The following is a 21,553-nucleotide window of genomic DNA, read 5'->3' as shown; positions in this document are numbered from 1 at the left end:
TAATATTTACGGAGTAATTAAGATAACTCAAACATTTCTATCGATTTCGTTTTTTTTTCGTTTTAACAACTCATGCAACCATTTTAAAATTTTAGTTTCAATTAACGCAGCACTTTAAAAGTGTAGTACTATCTAGTTGGAATCTGTTCTGCAACATATTTAATGTTTTAAGTGTTAGACGCTTTTGATTTCGTTTATGCAACCAAAATTGTATCTGAACAAAAATAAATATTTTTTTAAATATTGTTGCAAACAGGAACTTGTTTTAGACGCATTTATGTAAAAGCGGATGTAGTTTATTAAAAAATAATGTTTTTGCTTTGAAGTTAACGGTTGATTGATTTTTAACCAATGAAGATGAACTGGTTTTGGTTGAAAGGCACACCTCTCTAATTAAACAATACTTTTAATACGGTATTACGTTTTACCTTCACCGCTATGATGCCCTGAAATGCTTAACCGGATTAATTATCTGGTACATTGTAAGTAGGGTGTCCTTTAAATGCTAAGAGATGCTCGTTTTTGTTTCTTGTTTATTGAGGTATTTTTGCATTGTTTAAGTAAATGTTCTGTAACGTTAACTGACAGATCTGGTTTAAAGCTGATGCTTTGCTGCTGAATGAATTTTCAGGAGCTCACCACTTGCTATGGCTCTCAAAGGTGTGCTTTGTTTTTAGAGACACAGTTTGCGTTGAGCAGTAATGTTCATGTTTTGGGTTTGTTACACTCAACTTTAAAATGCTGTTTTTTGCACCTGCAAAATATTGCTTTAGCTTTTATTTTTAGTTGTTTGCCCCTGTACATTTACATAGGTTTGAGGGTTAAAGTGTATTGAAATACTTTTAGAGAAAATGTAAACATGACGATTCTTTATTAAAAATCATCGGCAGAAAATTAATTTGCACCAAATCTTTCTGCAGGCATTGTACAGTTTGACTACAAGGCAGAAGCTCCTGATGAACTGTCCTTATCAGTGGGTGATGTAATCACAAACATAAAGCAGGTTGAAGATGGGTGGTGCGAAGGCTTTTTGAAGGGAAGAAAAGGAATGTTTCCTGACAACTTTGTCAAGGTATCATTGCCAAATTTTTGCATCTGATTTTTAGCAAATGCGATGCAATTTAAGTGATGTTCAATCACTGACAATAACATATATACATTTTGTATTAATGTAAACTTTTTTCTGCATACGGTATACATTGTATCGACAAAAAAATGCTTTATTTTTCTATTTTGATCCAGGATATTTTGATCATGTGAAATTTGTAAAAAAGTTTCTGACTGTTGTTTAGAATGTTTTTTATTATGTTGTCATAGAAGGAAAAACTTCCTTCACAAACATCACGCACAGTAAGTTAACTTAATTTGATGTTGTAGCCGTTCTTCGCCAATCACTATTTCTATAAATCTATGTAAATTCTTGGGTGACATTCTATATTTTTTGTAGATGGAAACTGTCAAGACAAAAAAGAAAGGTAATTCTTGTGGATATTTAAGTATGATTAAACAGTTCGCTTTTTCATTAATACATTCTATTGTAACATGGTGTTTTTTAAACATTTCCTAAGTTTCTAATAGAACTGATTAATAACATGTATTCATTAAAGTGTAAAACAATGCTTGCACATCTGAGTTGAGGGAAACATTAGTGATAATTATATTGTAAGAAACCTGTGTTTAACTGCAGTATTGTTCTGCAGAGAAAATGTACAATGTTTTTAACTCAGTAAGTAGTTCGAATCAGCACTGTTTAATATTTGTATGAAATCTTTTCTGTCACTATGTCCACTTGTATATTGACGCTGTCTTTCAAAAATCACTTTCATTTTATTGTCAACCATTTTTACCTATCTTTTTTGTATAACGGCAATATTTTTGCTGCTATATTATTTGTTAAAATCACTTTCTTATTAACCTTTGGTTACAAGGATTCACCATCATCGGTTTAGAACCTGAAAAAAACACACGAGTTCAATTCTTTCAAAATACGTTTGTCACACTTACAGTATTATGTCCATTGAAATTATTTAGTGTTAACACGGTTTAACAAAGTAAGCCATTTTAATATTTGACTTTTAAGTTTTTCTTAAAATGATCTTCCGTACGTTGTACTGAGTCATGTCATTACCTTGCACTCAGAGTTGGCGCGGCTAGTTAGAAGGTTGTTAATGTAATCTTTAAATAAGTGCTTTCAAAATGATCTTTGTGTCTACTGCTGTGTGCTGTAATAGAGTTTTTACTAAAACCAAATCTTAATAGCGACAATGCATTACTTTGTTTGTTTAAACTGTTGGCACTTGAACCTGTGTAATTAGCACTCAGCTGTAAATCATTAACTTAAATAAAATTGAACATATTGTCATCGTATTTTGAAACTGCCACGATAATTTGAAACTGCATGCCCTAAAATAAAAATTTTGTATTTTCATATTAGCTGAAGTGCTTCGGAGAATGAAAGTAACGTTTACATATGAACCGACCAATGATGATGAATTAAGTCTGGAAGTTGGTGATATCGTTGATGTTTTGTGTGATGTAAGTTTGTCAACGATTATTGGTGTTAAAGACTTTGTAAATATGCTTGCTTGTAAATGATTAACATAATTAGCAAGTTTCACTGTGAACATCTACCTGTAAATTATATGCAGAAGTTGTTCAGCTATTATTGAAGTTCGTGATCATTGTGTACATTTGCATCATATGACACATTTTTTTTTAATATGAGCATCCTGTTTTACTATTGTATGGTTACAGTACAGGTATATGTATAGTGCAGAAGTAGATCGAAGTAATTGATTTTAAAATTCTGTTTGTGTTGGTGATTGTTGTGAGAAACATGTGAGATTATCACAAAAACTACTAGTTTTAAGTGGGTGATTTTTGGAAATACCCATACATCTGTATGTTCAAATACTTTATGTTTCTATGCCTTATTATCTTAATGTCGTGTTTTTTTGTATGCATTTGCAAACAAGATTTTTTTGTATGGGCTTTTGACTCGGGTTGTACAAATTAGTTTTGTTTTCGAATATCAACTTTTCCTATACAGGAAGAGGAAGGCTGGGCCCGAGGCCAATGTAAAGGAAAGGAAGGAGTTTTCCCAACTAACTTTGCTGTGGTTCATGTGGAGCCCGCTGCTGCCATGGCAACCCCGGAACCTCAACCACAAGAGGACGTTAAACCAGAGGAACCAACACAGGTTCCATCAAAAAAGGTAAAACCAATGCATGTATAATTGTTGAGTGAAATGAGCCCTTGTAATATGAAATTAGTAGTCCAGGAAACAGTTGGTTTTTTGTATATTTGGTGATTAGCAATCTCTGTAAAAAGTGTATTTGGTGGTAAGATTAAACATGATTGGTTGATTGTGTGTGGGCCAGATCGGCAAATACTAGATGTTTTTAGTTGGACAAACAAGTGATGTCAACACTGTTGATATTAACAAACATTACCATTTAACTTTCTGTGGTGCAATATTTGTGACAACATGACATCATTTGTGTGTTAGCATGGAGTTGTAACAGTCACATATAAGAGATAAATCACATGGCTTGTCTCTAGGTATTGAATGTGGGTCGTAAGAAAAATATTTTTCCGCCTTTTAAACAGTTTACTGAAACAGTGTGATGGTCTGGTTGCGTAAACTCAATACTTGCTATCGGCTGTTGGAAGCTGGTAATTTCAATATTCCCATTCATGATCAAGAAAATATGTTAATCTCCGCTCTATGTATTCGTATTTAAATGAGTTTCATTGAAAACCTTTTTCTACCTGCTGTGCTCGTGATGGAAATAACTCGATTTAAATGATTTTGAGATTTGTGGATCCCTATTTGTCCACTGCTATGGATAATAGGAACTTGTGACTTATACTATGTGGAATGGATTCTGCCAGGTTGGGATTTAGTGTATGACGAATTAACTCTGTAACAGGTGAAAGGAATTGGTTTTGGGAACATTTTTGGGGAGGGTCCAATCAAACTACGACAATCTTCATACGGGGAAGCGGACGCTGAAAAAAAGATGAATCACGAGAAAGCTGCCAAGGTATGGATTAAAGTCATTTTACTTTAAAATCAGTATTTACTCACTTGAATTAAGTATGGAGTCTTAAGCACAGCCAATGTTTGTCTATTTGAACAACTGTCCACTACACATGTTTTACAATAAACTAATTGATAAATAATATATAGGCATGGAATTAGGAAAACAGGTCATTAGTGTAAAATGCTAGAGTCGCACAATATTTGTCCCATGCTGTTGAATGTCATTTATGTTACTCAAGTAATTTAATTCTGTTATCAAGAGTGAACTCCATGTCTTTGTAGTTCTGTTTCCATTTACATAATGTTCCAGGAAACTGTGGAAAAAACATCGCCTGTCACTCCAGTAAAACCAGTTGACCCTCCGATACAAAGTGTCAAGAAATCAAAGCCAGTGGAGAAATGTCGAGTTTCCTTTGATTACGAAGCAGATCATGAGGACGAGCTTACTCTGGTTAAAGATGATATTGTGATAATTTTGGATAAAACTAGTCAGGACGCTGGATGGTGGCTTGGTGAGATCGTCGATGAAAATGGAAAGTAAGTTTATCCACTATTAAGTTGTATCTCTATTCCACATTACATTCCTGTGCTTCATGGCCATCTGTAGTTAAGAAGAAACAAAAGCATTAATACCAGCAATGTTGCATTAAAAATTAGGTAAACTTTTGTGCCCTGACTTCAATGCATTGCCAAACCAATAACCTGTTTTAGTTTGTTACTGATAATAAGTCTATGTATTCTGCCAAGACTCGCTTAAAGTGGCTGCCAGTTTGTAAATTTATTCTACATGCTTGGTAATGTCAATCAACACTGTAAATGACCTTAAAGATTTTCAAATAATTTCAATGATTTCATACCCCGTGTATGGGGTGGTATGGATTGTCTCATCCATTTCTCAAAAATATGCCGACAGTTGGCTGAAACTTTGTTCGCAAACATGCTTGCTCGTCATCACAAACGTGTTTGGAGCAAGACAGGAAAACACTCATTGAGTCAAATTGACGCATGTGTAGTATATACGTCAAGCGTTGGATATCATGCGGTCTATTTCTTTGCTTTTGGTTTGGGGGCTCTTAAACCATGCTATACTTCTATACGTGTAAAAAATTCGACTTGCCCGGAAGCCTTGCTGTTATTCTTTTTACTTTCAACCATTTAGTAATGTAATGACAAATTTGTTAAACCTTATGTAAAGACCTATTATACCATGGGTTTCCAACTTTTTTCTCAAATTTAAAAGCAAATTTCTTACCTACAAAATTTACTCCCCAAGAGAAGCCATCATCAGTTTCATAAATTCATCTCTTTATTAGCTTAAGCTTGATGTACTCACAACATGTTATATATTACCACATTTGAACACATTTGATGTTGTTTAAGGAGAAGGCGGGGGGTGTTTCCTGATAATTTCGTCAGTCCGTTACCTGTTGCTGAGGAAGAGTCCGAGGTATTATATTTACTCACTTGGTATTAAACCTGTTTGCATTGTGATGTCATAACGGGGCCTTTTACATTTTTACGATTTAATGTTGTTGTAACTTCCCGTCACTTTGGCTCACAAGTGAATTGTGTCAAAGCATGGTAACACATTGCAGTCCATACTCGACAGTAGCTAAATTAAATCAAGGTAACAAGCAGACGTTTAAGTAATTTCTTCAATATAGATGTCTACCTTGCTTACTTGTGTAGTCACATAATAAAGTAGGGCTTTAACCAAGTAAAAAGTTTTAAGTGGTCATGAGACTTGAAGTGCACTCATTTGTATTTTGTGAGTGGCTCCATTATAGTGAGCACGACAGGTTTTCAATGTTACCACTGCACTAAACAGAAGTGTTTCTGTTAACAATCCATGGGTTCAGTCCCATTTCAGCAGATCAGATTTTAGAAAAATTTGTTAGCAATCTTTGTTACATTGTTAACCCTCAGTCTATAGTTTGCAGTTATAACAATTCTTGCTTAGTAAATATCTATCACGAATGTTGGAATGATTTTCACCAACAGAAAGTAATACAAGGAAATACAATTTCCTTGACAGAAATCTTCTCCAAAGGAAACTGTCAAAGAAAGCAAGCCAGCTGATTCGAAAACTCCAAAATCAAAAACAGAAAACAAGAGGGGGTCAGCACTGCTTCCACCTGGTAATTTTTAAACTTTCTTCCACGTTGTAAAACCAAATACATTATCAATAGTCTGACTCAAAATGTTTTGAAGTGTTAAAAAAAAAAACATAAAACGCCAATGAGTAACACGATGAACTTTAATTTTTTACGTCGACAGAAGATAAAGTTCCAGTTGCAACAAAATCGAAAGTTAGACAACTTACAAACTCCTTGAAGAGACCGGCTCCACTGGTATGTGTAACACCTCATATGTAGAAAATGTAAAAATAATTTTGAAGACTAGTTTTTGATTTTGGCTGCAAATATATGCGAAAACTGGCATAAAAGTTAAGTGAGGTTGCCATAAGTGGTTCCATACTTATAAAACTTCTCCAACCAGATATAGCACATGATTAACACGTACTTTGTGGGTGGAATATGTTTATTTTAATGACTGACTCCCACACAAGCATGCTTACCTATGAAAACCTATATCTTTTTGTGTCTGTGCATCCATAGAAAAAAACATTTATCCAATGTGTTCACTTCAGTTTAACGTTAGGTTACAAACAATTTAATATATTGTGTGTTTTTGAAATTTCTGTTCATACCATTGATGATGTGAAAGAATGTTCACTTTCCAACATATGGTTTAGGTTAAGTGATAATAAACAAACAATTATATGCAGTACTTAGCTTATTTTAGCATTTTAGCACGGTATCGACAACAAGTTTAACTTTAACATGTGTTTAGGCTCCCCCAGCTAGCAGTAAACCAGCTCATGAATCCCAGAGTGATGAAACAAATGGTAAAAACAGCTAGAAATTTTCATTCTATAAACAGTTTACATTCACTCTCACATATGGTAGAGGGGTTTGGTGTATTATTGTATTGTGTGGAATGTCCAGTTTGTGGCAGAATTGGAATAAAATTTTCTGATGACTTTCACTAATTCAACTTTATATTGGCATAAACATGGTGTTAACAATGACATCGTGACTGAAAACAATTTACCTGTAATACAGTGCAGCAAATTTGATTGTTTCCAACCATGGCTTTTGATATTTCCACAAAAATGTGACTTGTGATCGGCCAGAGTGGAAATTTTTAGTCTTAAATGAATTCATTAAAGCCGTTTGTTTTTCAGATGTGGCAGCAGTTGTAAGTTCGACCAAAGACGACCAGAAGTTAACCCACTACAAACGTCCTGGTGGCCCCAAAAACCGGCGAAAACCAGACACAGCGGGTCGCAGAGAACGGGTATGTCATGGTGTTGTTGTCGGTGCATGAAAGTATCTTACGTTCCACATTCGCTTTTATTAAGTTCAATTTTATGTCATGTTGTTGTTCATTGTCTGCATGCTGGTTTAGTGTGACTTGTGCGTGTCATTATATATTCTATCATTTTGTCATACAAGGATTGGAAAATTATATATGTTTAAGCTCCCAATCCAACTAAGCTGAGATTATTTTAGCAAAACAATGATTGATGTTTATTACGTAATAAACATCAATTGTCCTGTTTGAATTGGACATAATTATTATTCCATTATAAGAGAATTTCAGGGAGACTTTTGAATGTTAGCAAAGACCCACAAATGACAGTTAAATAAAACTTGACGTGGTTTTACAAAAGATCTTTTTGTTGCGTAACTTTTTCCCATGAACCATAATAAACGTCCAGGCTCGAGAGGCAGAGGAGGAGGTAATGAAGCAGGAACCTGAGCCGGAACCAGAACCTGAAACTGAACCAATGGAAGTCAATGAAAAACCAGCAGAGCCCCAAACCACACCAAAACGTGACACAAAGCGAGGAATCCAGGTCATGCCGGCATCCGGGGGGACGGAAGCAGGTGGTGACGCCCCCTCGTGGCTAAAAAACCTACGGAACCGCTCATCCCAGAAAAAACCTGTGGGTCCCATGTCAGTATCTCCCAGCAAAGAAGAAGAGACTCCGTCGGAACCGGCGACCACAACGGGCCCAGCCTGGTTGTCTCAGTTAAAGAAAACCAAGTCTGGCGGCCAGATTGGTCCAGGACGGCCATCTATGCCAGCTACGTCACCTAAACCGGGTCCAACCAAACCTGTCACATCTCCCACTACCAACCACACCCCCCCAGTTCGTCCACCTTCACCAGAAAAAACTCCATCCACAGATAAACTTCTTCCTATGAAGACCCAGGAGAAAGAGGTTGAAAGTAACAAGGTATTTAACATTATGAAATGATTGTTTTTTTCAGCAATTTAACATTGTAATGATCACATCTTACCTTCCTAACATTGTTTTTCTCTTTCCAAAAAAGTAGTTTGTTCAAGTTTGAAAATTTCTTATGGAAATTTTACCTTCTGAAATAAATATTCTGAAAATGAATTTCACTGTTTTTTATATTTCCGTATGCTTTACAGCAAGCTGCAATTATAAAACATCTTTGTGGAAATTTGATTTAAGTTTAACTTGAAAATATCTTTTTCTGTTTTAGGCAAATGTCTGCGATTTTTCAGTGCAATTAACCTGTTCTAACTTTTTATGCTTTTTGTTTTATATTTGTTGGAATGTTTGCAGCATGATGTTAAGCCTTTTATTTTCTTTAATTTTTATTTCTGATTTTCTGAACTAAGATTTGACAATATTGTCACTTGTGATTGGAGCTGTTTGTAACATTTTCATGACAAACTAAAACAAAACTTGATCTTTTCACCTAAACCTTTTCACCCATAAATTATTTTTTTCTAAATTCAATTAAATTAACACAAATTCATTCAACCCCACAACATAACATCGCATGAGCAACGTATCCAACCAACATACAAACCCTCTACATATATTTAAAGTTGTATATTTGAATTTAGGCCAACTCAGAGCAATCTGATATAAAAGCTGAGTTGGAAGGAAGGATCGGGACCAAAACTGGCAAAGAAGCAATGAAACCTCCAGTTAAACAAGTTGCCATGCAGGTACTGGGGAGTGAATTTAAATATATTTGTTCTTCTGTTGTATGTTAATCGTGTAAATTCTGAATTTCGATTTTTCTGTTAGAAACCCAGGGGAGATTTATTATTTGTTATATTTTCATAATAGGTATTGTTTAAATGGTTCCAGACGCTTTTATGTCACTGTACATTCTAAGCCTTTGTTTTTCCTTCAGCCTCCCAAGCAACTAGATAAGAAACCGATGCCGTCAGCTGCTAGTAAACCCAAACCTCCACCACCGAAGGCTAAACCGATGTTGCCTGGTGCAAAACCATCAGTTGTAAACATGGAAGAAATGAAGGAAGAAATGAGATTGTTGAAGGACGCGATGAACGCGATGCAAGCAGAGTACAGGTGTGGTGTATTAATCAACATGGGCCTGTGTAATGATATAATATTTTACAATCTCTTCCACTGTCAACTTTCTGCACGTACAACAAGGTCTGCACGTCCCAGTGTCGATACAACTCCCATTTCCTTGTATGGGTGTAACGTACATAACAGAGGCGCAACAATGGGGTTCCGCATAGGAATGCTTATGAGTTCCAAGAAATAGGACATATTTATTGGTTTTTGTAGACTTCTAACCATTTGAAACCGAAAATCTTTATTGAATAAAACCATTACAACAAGCACAGTTGCCGTGGCAGCCACCAACTATTTTTTTGAGATAATTGAAGATTAGGTTCAGAAATATTATGTATGATGTTGGTCATTTTGCCACTTCTGTGTGTAACAGTAAAAAAATAACCTGCATTAAGAGAAATGTTTGCTTGGGTACTTTCACCATCCTGCTGTTGACCCGGTATAAATTTCTCTGTTTTGTTTATAGGAGGGAGTTTGCAAAGCTCAATGCTGACTTGGAAGACGAAAGAAGCCAGAGGATGATTTTGCAGGTAAAATTTTACTCTTTGGAACTGCAGTATTTCCCACAGATGTTCAGACCAAATTATTCAAGTTTTGGGGTTGAATGGAAATTTGTTCATTGTTTTTCTATAAAATCAGGTCTTGACTGGATTAAAAAAAAAGAAGTATTTTTTGGTTATTTATCTTTAAACACGGTCCACAATGTTATGTTAAGATTACAAAGTAGGTTGAAAAAACAGTTCTGGCAAATTCATGCAGCAAAAACCTTAGACAAAACTTATAAACTTTCCTGTAAAACTCTCATGTTAACATAAACTTTCCGTAAATGGAAATATTCACTGTCATGTACAAATATTTCATGCCAGGCTGAAGTTAAAAGGCTTTCTGGTTGAAATTGGAACTTCTGTCGGATCAGGAAAAGACTTTTCATGCTGCATCCTCCCCAACTGCTCGAGTGGAAAAACAAGTTTATACTTTTTGCTTTTATATTTTATCCCCCTTTGAGTGTAAAAAACATTATTCACAAAGATTTAGGAATTAGCAGCGTGCTGGTTCAACCATTCCCAACCCGATCCACATATTATATAACCAAAATGTGTGCCAGCGTCAACACTTTTATATTTCCAGTAAAAAAGCTTGCCATTGTTTTAACCGAAATAGCAACGAAGCCTAAACTCGGAGATCCAGCCATTAATACGGTTTGGTGATGGCTTGTGTGAATTTGAAAACTACTGATTTTAATCTTTTAACCCCACTGAACGTGTTGAGAATTGAACCCATTCCACTCTTGTGTAAACCACAACCACTGACTTGTGACCATTTCGATCTATGCAAATTCACTAATGAACCAAATAGCAAGGACTTTTATCACTACTTAACATGTAAACAATTCTATCTGGGCCAATGTATCACTGGCGCGCATCAAAAAGCAAATTGTAATTTTTGAACTGTTGCCTGCACGTCCATGATTACGTAATATTCAACACCATCAAACCGACTACAACAACTAAAATATTGTGTCAATTTAACGCACGTCATGACGTCATTTACCTCTGTGTCGTCACAGGCGGTGGTACGTGACGTTTACGCATGGGCGACTTCATCATACGTCGCTATGCAAAAATAGAAATCATAGTAGCGACGTCGTGTATAGCGCCACCAAGTTGTGTGTTTTTAGCGATAATCGCCCGGTAATTTGTGAGAAGATATTAAATGCACTTAACATCTCTATGACGTGATTCATTCACTAATTCCATCGTTTGCATGACACGGTCTGCTGTTTCCACGTAGTAAATCTGAAGGTTTGTCAACACTCAATGCTTAGTCGCTAGTGTTTTGTGCCAAACACGGCATAAAGTTCGTGTCATGCGGACTTTCATCTCACCGCAATCTCATAGTACGCCTTCCTGAACCAACATCGGTTCGTCGCTTATTATTTCTCCCCAGTTTTCACACTGATTCGCCGAAAAGATGTTTTCCTTGTACATAGAAATCACACACGCTTGTTGCATTCATGGCATCCGACAATCTTTGCCACCTCTGACATTGTGCCGTTGCGTAGCAACCAAAATTACCCCACCATACGCCGCCACATAAGGTCTTTCTCAAGTGCATCCTGACGTCACTGTTGATGACGTGAGCCATCGAGCGAATCGTGTTTTTTGCACATATCCCTAAAATTGTGACTCTGGACTGCAGGAAGATTTTTTAATCATGACGTCACGGCCATGTTGTTCAGCCATGACGTTGCAATGACGCTATGCGATATTTACCGTGACGTAATTTTCGCGGATTGGTTGGATGTTGCTGCTTAGTGATAGATGTAACCGTAGATATAGTGTTAACCTCATCCGATCTTCTAACCCTGGTGGTTTTTGCGTATTTTCACATCGTTACATGCAGCAGTTTGTACTTTTACGCCTCCTAAGTATGAACCTTTTTATTTTCCGATAAATAATTTTACCCCACCAGCTCGGCACGCCCGTATTCCCCACATTTCCATCCGCAACATTTCCACTGTCGAAAAAATATGGCAAGTTTCAAAAATTTCGACACTTTCTGTGTGACGTCATAATCAGATGTGATTGATCGCCCGACATTAATCCGAACAAAGCCTTTGTATATTTTCAATTCGTTATTGTTTTGTGTTGAGGCTTACGTGTGGTTACGTGACGTTATTATTCTTGGTATTACCGATACAAAAGCTTTCATATTGACTTGTTGTGTTGTTGAATTGGTCAGAAAGATTAGTGAAGTTGAAATCTGGGAAACTGAGATTCAAATGGTATGGAATTAGTTATACCCGACGACTGGCATTGTAGTTTATAACCGTAACAAACACGATGATGACAGAAGAGTCCCCTCTATTACGAAATACGTTGTTATATAAAGTGTAGTTTTTAAAATACCGCTATAGCAAGAGAAAAGATATTTTTTGCCGAGAAAAACCCAAGTGATTGTTAAATTGTGCTAGTGATTCCAAGGCGAATATATGTAGCCCTGTTTTGTCACTCGGCGTCATACTTATATTCGGGGAATTGTGGAGTTGGCAATGATTTTGTGAATCTTTAATTTCACAATATCTTTAAGAAGGAGGGGAAGTTGGCCAGAAGAGCTCGCGACACCCAAACTGTGTCACGAACAGTCAAAAATGTTTGGTCCACTGAACCGCTGGTGTTGGTCTATGACTCGACATTGGGTTTAAGTGAACATGATTGTCCATTATGAATTTGTGGCAGAAGTAACTCAGGAATATCCATGATAAAAGCGGGTAGTATATATATTTGGAGTAACTAATTGGCTGCGATTAAAAACATGGAACGAAATTAAAGTAAAAGTTACGAAACGAAAGGTTTGTTGTTGCGACTTGCATTCAAATCACCTTCACAAGGGCGCCTGACTTGTGAAGGTGATTTTAATGCAAGTCGTATTCATGATGTAATAGTTGTTTGATAGGAAACGGTTGTGCCACAGCCAATTTTATCTTGGCTTATCTAATCTATTCAATAGGTTTAATGTTTTAAGTCCTCATATCGTACTACCACACACTTGGTCAATGATATTCCAACGGTTTGCAAATGCATATTCAGTACATTTGAAACACATTTTCTGCACTTGCATGCCTAAGCGAGTAAAATGTAACGAGACCATCATTTGTATGTTTTTTTTCTAATCAAACTGCGCAAACATGAGGTCACGATTGATATTGTCTTCACTTCCTCTGGACGTGATGGTTCTCCCAGGACTCACTTGCATGTAAGGTTTTACACAGCTTTTGCTGCAAGAAAAAACAATTTTATTTGATAGCAGATAAATGCATAATACTGTAAACAGATTACGTATAAAAAGTTGTGAAAAATATTTGGGCAATTATATGTTTTGAAAAATTTCCGAATATTTTTATTTTTGTTGATCAAAAGTATTATTTTTTTATAGAAATCAAATTATTCTCTAGTTGGGGAATTTTGTTGTTGGTGACAACGCGTTGAGCTGTCAATCAAAAGCTTCAAACATTTGCTGTGTGTGTTGTTGCTTCATGCAATGCTGCAAGAAAAATATTTAGGCCACATTAAAGGTTTATTGCTTTTAATGTCTATCGTGAAATCACTTTATCAAGGTTAAAGATAACAGATAAAATGTGTCCTTAAGATTTGGTTTATTTAATTTCAGCTGTGTTGCGGCAAAACATCAAGTATTGTCTTGAAAACCCACTTCCATAAGTTCATGATTTCGATCGACTTTTGAAATTTTTATGTCAAGAAGTTGGTTTGTATGGACTGGATAGAAAAAAAGATTATCCCAAGCAGAAAAAACTTATACCTTAGGCTTATATGAGTTATGTTCTTGCACAAACTGCAAACTTTCCAATCTGGTGCTTGGAAAGCGCGTTGACTAAACCAATAAATGACTGAAGTTGTTAACGTATACAGTAGAGCTTATTAAATTAAATGAGAGCTGCAGACAGGTGTACACACTGTTTTAACCTGTAAGGTCTCATCAGTGCAGCTGGTTACTGTGGCACTGTGCTAGCTGGTAGACTAGCAGGCACACAGATTTCTACCTTGTGGTACCATTAGGTCCGTCGTCGATCCGTTTTGTACCAAACTAGGTACCAATCAACACAGACGAACCATGTGGAACGCACTATAGCCAAATTGTGTGCCTATTAGTCCACCAGCTAGCCCTGTGCCACAGTAACAAGCTGCACTGATGAGACCTTACAGATCGAAACAGTGTGTACACCCGTCTGAAAGATTCAAATTGTTCTCCAAGTTTGTCTAGACGAGGTGCGATGTTGGTAAAGAAATAGTGGCTGTAGTCTATCAATGTTACAATATTCTACAGAGCAATGTAATTATGCAATCTAACTGTACGTAGTTTGTTATGAGCAAACGTGTAAAAGAAACAGCGAAGAAATTTAAGGTTGAAGCAGGAGATCTAACTCACCCAAATCCAGTATGTGCAAAAGGGGTAAATTTTCTCCGAAATAGGTGAAGATCTGGCCATTTGTTAAGAGATTACAAATCATTTGTACCATGAACGTCAGATTAAATAGGTGGATTTTTGGACAACCAGAAACTGAATTTCATCATTGAGTTCTTGCCAATCAAATTCTAAATCATTTTTTTGGAAATTCTGCGTTGTATTTAATATCATAATTGACTTGTCCGTGCATGTTTTGTCAACCCTCAAACTCAATGATCTGGTTCTTTTGTGTCTTTGTTCTTGTGTCCGACGTCACTGTCTTGTCATATGTTAGCTTCTATTGTTTCGATGGTTGTCTTACGCGTGTTCCTGATATCGTATTACAATGGATGCTCACTTTAAATAGATTCCTGAATGATTGTTGCGTGAAAGTCAGCTTTTTCTCCAGCTGTTGTTTAATGGTAAACGGTATTGAGCAACTTTCTTTAATTATTTGGACTTTTTTGATTGAAATGATTTAAAGTTATGATTTGTCATGAGTTCTGTGTTGTGATTTTTCAAAAGAAATACTAGTTTTTTATTTGCTTGCATTAACTCATGACTCAACACCCACACAAGTTTGATGCAATTATCCTTAGTATAGCTTGTCCTTTTTCACTGGATTTTGTCACTTGCAAAAAATATTTCTGAAACAGATTAAAAAATTGAAGTTAACATTGGAACAAAATTTAATAAATATGTCGGACATTGAATTTGATGAGGATGGATGGACTGCGATTCACCACTGTGTGGCAGCAGAGAAGGAGTTGTTGATGTCGATTGAAAAGTTTGTGACGATGAATGAGGAATATTTAGAAGTTGAAACAAAAGATTCTTTGCAACGAACTCCATTCTTACTCGCTGTGGAAAGAAATAAAACAAAAAGTATTGAAAAGCTCATTGAACTGGGTGAGTATTTTGTTACTGAGGTGTGCTGTTTAGTGGCCACATTTTATTCTTGTGTAATGTTTTGCTTGTACATTAATGCTACACATTCTTGAAAAAACAACTTTTTTATCTTGTGTTTTGTTCCAAAAACCATTGATGCCCTACAGCTAAAAGCTTAAGTCTGAACAAAAAGGTTTTGAAACTGGAACAAATTCATTTCCAATAATTAAATAAATTGAACTGAATAGATTTTCTCTGAATTTTCAACCCCAGGTTCTCGAGTGAATGCCATTGATGCTCAAAACCATGGAGCTGTGGAAATTTGTGCGATGACAGAAAACCTGGAGTTGCTTCATCACTTCATTGAACTCGATATTCCAGATCTTAATGTTTGGAAAAAGCTTGTAAAGTTTTTATCTGCAAATACTGATGAAGAATCAGAAAAGGTTAAGAATAAGTTTCGAGTTTCATAATTTTTAGTGCTTGTTTTTTGATATAATGGGGCTGTGAGAAACTAAGTGTTCATAAAGCATTTTATTGATGTGAGTTTATTTAATTTGTAGGCTGCATTGATCCTTGAGAGATTGATGAAAGACGGTCACGGGGAAGGAGAATGTGATAATCCTCACTGGGAACCTTTTGTTCAGGCTGGAGGGATCCCAGCTATTGTTAAGGTGACTGAAGCACTTTACCAAAGTGTTCTTAGTGTGGAATTGTCGGCTTTAAGAAGGCTTAACTCTTTTGTCAAGATGCTCAACAAAAGTTAAAAGAAACTTAACCAAAAAAGTGTTTGAAAAATTTTGACTTTGAATAAATTGATATTTTAGGGTTTTATTGCTGCCCTTGCCATTTTATTTGACAAATTTTTAGATATTACAATTTTCAAATTATTGTAAAATAATTTGATTTTGTTTTAGGTTTGCAAATCTTCTGCCTCAGATCATGTGAAAGCAATAAACATTATGGCTCTCAACCACATGGTCCGCAATTCCGTAGTTCCACAATTACTTGCGAAAGCTGGAGGGATAAAGACCTTGATTTCAATAATAAGTCGTGGGAATAGAGAAGCATGTGCACCTGCACTCAGCATTCTACAAGTAACAGCAGCAACTGCACATGACCTTGCTACGCAAGTACATGACGCGGGTCTTGTACAAGTTGCTGTTAAACTTCTCGGCAATCCGGACCGACTGCCAGTAAATGCACTTTCCAATGCTGTGCTCGCAATTGGTTGCATAGCTGAGGTTTCAGATGCTCTTCAGAAAGCTGTTGGAGCCACTAAAGGAATATTTGATGTTCTTCATGGTTTGTTTGAACATCACGAATATCAGACGTGTGTTGAACTTCTGATGGCGCTCACAAAAACACTCGGCAAGATTGTGGCTGACAATACAGAAAACCAGAACATGTGCATCGATGCAGGGGGTGCTTCTCCGTTGATTATGGTTTCCAGAGCTAACAAGTATCGCGATCTCCAAACCAATGCTATTAATGTAAGTGAACATTATTGGTGCCACAAAGCATACTACAAAATATACATGGATTTCTTTAATGGAATAAAATTATTGAAAAATTGCAATTCTTGTGTGAAAGACAAAAAAATGGTTCCATTTATGGGTGTGAATTCATGTAGCATGTAACATATGTGCTTTAAACATCAACTACACTTTCAAATTTATAACATTTCATAGTTTACTTTAAATTGTTTCAATACTTCTGTAATGTTAGAAATGAAAAGTGTTAATTGAAGTGACACAGATTTTTTTTAATTCAAATTTGTGTTGTTTTGCTGCAGAGCATTTATCGTTTATCACTCCACAATCCTTACGCTGCCAAAAACATCCTCGAGGAGGGGGCTGTGATGCCATTGATGCAAATTTTAAAGAAAAGTAGAGCGTTGTCACTGCAGGAGGCGATTGCTTTGACTCTGTGGTCTCTTGCTGGTCTAGATATAAATGAAAAGCGATCTATGGCATCTATGATGGGTTGGTTTGGTTTTGAAATAACATGATTTGTTTGAAGCGATATTGTTAATAATGTTTGTAGTGAGCTACAGGCAGGACCATTGTTTTGATATATTACGGCTCATTATTGCAGCATTGCTGTGACTTACAAAGAGCTTGCCAGCTGAATAGCCAAGACTTCCACTTTGTGGTGACTATGCAGTCTCTGTTCACTGCTAGATACCAAACCAAGTACAACCCGCTGAGGGGAAATCAAGGTGGAAATTTTATGGCAAGCAAGTGTTAAGACTAATAGAGCCATCAAAATCTGCACCAATGCTGCACTGATGAGTCCTATTAGGGTGAATCAGTTGCCCTGTCCAAAGCTCACTAACTTTTTTTTGCAAGTAATACAGGACATTTTTAACCTTAAATATTGAATGTTTTGTTTCAGGTGTAAACCTTTTAATTGAGTTCCTGGCTGCTGCGGGACCCCATGCAGACAACCTTAATTACATCGGGGCTGAGGGTTTGGGTATGTTGCTAATAGTTAAATTTGAAATACATAAGATACCCAAACATTCATTATCAGAAATTAACCAGTTAGTCATATTATAAAAACAAGTTCTTTACAACGATAACAAAATACGAAATATTGCTGATAAGTTCCAAATAAAATTAACACGTCATTACTTTTTGCAGGTGTTTTGGCGCAGGGGGCTCATAACAAACAAATGGCGATAGCTGAAGCAAATGGAATCCAACCTCTTGTTCGACAACTTCGATCGTCAAACTCCAATGTGGTGACGTCTGTTATACGAACACTTCGACACTTGTGTATTGGAATTGGTCAGTAATAACTAATAAACGCAATAATAAGTAAACTTACATATTTACATAGCTGTTATGGAGTCACTATACAAAAGAGACCCGGAAATAATGTGTCTAACCATAAATTTGGTTTTGTTGATTATATTGTAAAAGTTAACCAATATTGTGTGTTTTTGAATATTATTTTTGAGTTGAATGTTTGTTTTTTTCTGTTTCCAGGTTATGTAACAAATACAGAAAATCAAAACACAATTGCTCAGTCTCGAGGGCTGAAATTTCTTGTGGCTCTTATGGCACACTCAAGAGCTGAAATCATTCAAGTTGAATCGGCCATCACTCTTGGAACTATCGCATTAGGTTAGTTTAAAATTTATCTTAACATGTGATTTCTGGTGCTGGGTTTTGAAAGTTCAACCTATGTTCAAATCAAAAGATGTTTTTTAGTTGTAAAGTTATAATACAACTGTTACTTTGAAATGAAGAAAAGATGATAAATCCATGTTTTTATCAGGTAACGCTGAAAATATTTCAAGTCTCAGAGAAAACCCTGATTTCAGCTTCCTCCACATGATTAGGTTTGTTGACAAACGTGAAAATCGCGTTACACTTGATAGGTTGAACCAGTGAACACCCAATAGATCACTGGTCATTGCTTTTACTTGTTTAGGCAATATTTAAGACAAGGCATAATTTTCTTTACATGTGGTTTTGATTTCAAATGTGAAGTTAAGTGTTGTTGTTAATTCAAAACACATTTCCAGGTTGCTTTATTCAAGCAATGATAAAGTAAAGATTCTGGCTGGAAATGCCCTGGCCACATTCTCATTCAACTCCGTTCCACAACAGAAGGATATCGCGGAGTGCGGTGGAGTCAGGTGGAACAACTTCACATCTTTTCTTAAATCAAATGATGACCTGGCGGCAATTAATGCAGCTTTTCAGGTAATGTGCAAACATTAAAGCATAGCAATTGTAACTATTAATATTTGCATGAGAGAAACTATCTTGTAAAAAAAATACTATAAGTCCCTGGTTAGAAGGAAGAATATATCCAGATAGTTTTAATGCTATGTTTGTTTTCAAAGGACCATGATTATAAATAATTTTTTCAGGTTGTTGTGTTGTCTCGAATAATACCTGATGAAGAACCTGCCTTCTCTTCAGCTGAAGGAATTAAAACGATCATTGATCGTCTGTCAAAGACGAATGATGATGATGTCCGAGCGCTTGCATCCGATTGCATCGCTAGACTTGCTCACACGAGGGCAGGTCTGATCAACATTTAGGCTCACTCTAGTTCTTCAGCAGTAATATTTCATGCAATGGCATGATTGGCAGGATCGCCCCACTGCGCAGGTCCTTGCTTGGCGATCACAGCTATCGTATCTGCGTTTTCTAATACGGTGGTAGAGATGCCCTACGTATATGTGAAGGTTACCTGGCAAGTTGTGCGCTTGCCCACCAGTGTACCTTGGTCACAATATACCCCGTGAAACCACTGATCTCCTGTAGCTCAGTTGGTAGAGCGTTATGCCTGGTTAGCCCAGGGTCGTTAGTTCAAACCTCACCGGGAACTTACAGCTAGGCTGCAATGCCTGCAACTAGTTTTTCAGCAATTTGTTTTTTACATGTATTTTTTTCTCACTTGCACGATAATTTATTTAATGAAGGTGTTCCGTCCGCCATGGTGTCGATCAATGCGGTAGAGGAGTTATGTAAACTTCTGCAGTTAACAAATGACCAGGTATGTCAGACTTGCCGAGGTTATTTTTACTTCATTACGATTATTTCCAATGAAGCCTGAGTATTTACTTGTGGCTTTCCAGGTACGAGGCTCTGCTGCAGTAGCTTTGGGTTACTTGAGTTTTGACCACACTGCCGAGAGACAAATGCTTCACATCTGTCGGAACGAACCATCATTAATTCACGTCCTCAAATATTACACGAAAAACTACAAGCTCTCTCCTGACTTCCTCGAGGGTTGGAAACACTGCATTAAAGTCGGCCTTCCTGGAGGACCGTAAGTTGGAAGCTGGGGCTGTAATGTGGAAAGTTTAAAATAAGCAGCTAAAGAGGATGTGGTACTGTAGAAGCAAATTAGCCATAGCGATTAGCGAGCTGCAGACAGAATTAAGAACTTCAATGTGATTTGTGTGACACCTGGCTATATAGCCTGCTACACTGATGAGACCTTGTAGGTCGAAATAGTGTGTACACCAGTGCCTATATTTGAAATTAATCTTATATTTTACTATCGTGGCTTGTTTTATCTAAAACGCACTAATATTCATCCATTCGTTTTTTGGATACCATCGACTGTGGTATATTAACTCCTGTATGTCAGAGGTTTCAAAATGGGGTGTTTTCATATTAATTGGGCGTGGCCAAAGCATCGCTAAATCGTCTCCTCCGGGTATAACTTTTGGGGTTTATTCTTCAATAATGTTCATTCTTACGGCTGTTTATCTCAGAAACAAAGAAAGCAAATCCGAGTTTCTTCACGCCCTAACTCAAAGCCTTTCACAAGCTTTCATGAAACAACCGAAAGACCTTTCTTCGTCCTTACTCACACTGACTGAAGATGCAAGTGGGTCAAGGTCTCAAAGTCATCCACACAGGTATTGCTTGTTTTATGGTCAGAGAAATAAGACGTTACTACTGTCTGCAAAATACCATTTAGACAGCATACCTGCATCATGTTTAAAGATTAAATATGTGTGCAGCTTGGATTCCTTGAAGTAGCCGTTTCGTAATTATAGGCTATAGCGAGTTTATTGTCATCTTGTATGTGCGTCCGGAGGAGGGGGAAAAGCTCCAACTCCTCTAAAACATACTTACCAGTGCGAAAAACACAAAAGCCGCATAAAAAAATTTCTGCACCTTTTTTTGCGCCCCACTATGCCACCTTGCGTAAAATATTCCATTGTTTGTTCATTCCAAGTTCAAGGGCCTCCCAGCTTCTGGCCACAATTCACGACGACATGTCTCAGTTACATGGAAGGTCGACTCATTCGTCGAGAATGACCCGAAACTCAAGAAGGACCAACTCCATTCTTGGGGTTCAGCAACACCTTGGAGGAAAGCAGAGTATTTCCCCGATGTCTCAAGATATTGGGCCGAGCATAAGCCAAGCCTCATAAAGTCATTTTATAAGCTAACAATAATGTATGGGTCTTATTGCTACCCGTAATTTAATAATTATGTTGTACCCCTAATCTAATGACGACAAATTTTCTTTTATGAAACAAATTGTGTTATTTGTTAGTTTTATTGTCAAAATCGACGTGTCACTTTTTAGTAGATGTGTTTTTGTATTTCTTTTGTACTTGCAGAATGCCAACTACATCCACTACCTATACGGTTAATCGTGTTGATATTATATAGCACTGTCGATTTGAAAATAAAGTGTTACCTTTTTTCTACGTTGATCTTATATAGCCGAGA

General features: G+C 36.6%; 2 protein-coding genes across 4 annotated transcripts; both read left to right on the top strand.

Moving 5' to 3' along the window:
- The first annotated feature begins 512 nt into the window (after positions 1–512).
- LOC145894967 (SH3 domain-containing kinase-binding protein 1-like) lies at positions 513–12,199 on the top strand. 3 transcript variants are annotated; one of them, XM_082983694.1, is made up of 18 exons: positions 513–660; positions 921–1,072; positions 1,318–1,350; positions 1,448–1,475; positions 2,435–2,535; positions 3,050–3,214; positions 3,933–4,046; positions 4,356–4,582; positions 5,426–5,492; positions 6,081–6,183; positions 6,323–6,396; positions 6,899–6,953; positions 7,293–7,405; positions 7,830–8,351; positions 8,996–9,100; positions 9,292–9,470; positions 9,949–10,012; positions 10,349–12,199. In XM_082983694.1, the coding sequence occupies exons 1-18, from the start codon at positions 648–650 to the stop codon at positions 10,373–10,375; spliced, it is 2,142 nt and encodes a 713-aa protein (XP_082839820.1). In that variant the 5' UTR covers positions 513–647; the 3' UTR covers positions 10,376–12,199. The 3 variants fall into 3 exon arrangements, with proteins under 3 accessions (XP_082839820.1, XP_082839821.1, XP_082839822.1); XM_082983695.1 differs by lacking the exon at positions 1,318–1,350; XM_082983696.1 differs by lacking the exon at positions 7,830–8,351.
- Positions 12,200–15,108: 2,909 nt separating this feature from the next.
- LOC145894964 (uncharacterized) lies at positions 15,109–21,518 on the top strand. The gene is made up of 15 exons (XM_082983689.1): positions 15,109–15,356; positions 15,609–15,781; positions 15,899–16,009; positions 16,253–16,828; positions 17,131–17,320; positions 17,733–17,813; positions 17,981–18,127; positions 18,329–18,466; positions 18,621–18,684; positions 18,871–19,051; positions 19,222–19,378; positions 19,780–19,853; positions 19,936–20,129; positions 20,581–20,727; positions 21,051–21,518. Exons 1-15 carry the CDS (start codon positions 15,146–15,148, stop codon positions 21,247–21,249), a joined length of 2,643 nt encoding a protein of 880 aa, XP_082839815.1. The 5' UTR covers positions 15,109–15,145; the 3' UTR covers positions 21,250–21,518.
- The last annotated feature ends 35 nt before the right edge of the window (positions 21,519–21,553 follow it).

Source organism: Ascidia mentula, chromosome 3, assembly GCF_947561715.1.
Source record: "Ascidia mentula chromosome 3, kaAscMent1.1, whole genome shotgun sequence".
In the NCBI taxonomy this organism is placed as follows: domain Eukaryota; kingdom Metazoa; phylum Chordata; class Ascidiacea; order Phlebobranchia; family Ascidiidae; genus Ascidia; species Ascidia mentula.
This window is presented reverse-complemented; position numbering and strand designations above follow the sequence as displayed.

What these genes read in the sequence shown, in the direction of transcription:
- LOC145894967 (XM_082983694.1), top strand. An exon ending in CACAGGTTCCATCAAAAAAG is followed by an intron (nt 3,215 to 3,932) that starts GTAAAACCAATG and finishes ACTCTGTAACAG; the next exon opens with GTGAAAGGAATTGGTTTTGG. An exon ending in TTGCTGAGGAAGAGTCCGAG is followed by an intron (nt 5,493 to 6,080) that starts GTATTATATTTA and finishes TTTCCTTGACAG; the next exon opens with AAATCTTCTCCAAAGGAAAC.
- LOC145894964 (XM_082983689.1), top strand. Translation starts at nt 15,146, where the DNA reads ATGTCGGACATTGAATTTGATGAGGATGGATGGACTGCGATTCACCAC. An exon ending in GGATCCCAGCTATTGTTAAG is followed by an intron (nt 16,010 to 16,252) that starts GTGACTGAAGCA and finishes ATTTTGTTTTAG; the next exon opens with GTTTGCAAATCTTCTGCCTC. An exon ending in TGCAGTTAACAAATGACCAG is followed by an intron (nt 19,854 to 19,935) that starts GTATGTCAGACT and finishes GTGGCTTTCCAG; the next exon opens with GTACGAGGCTCTGCTGCAGT.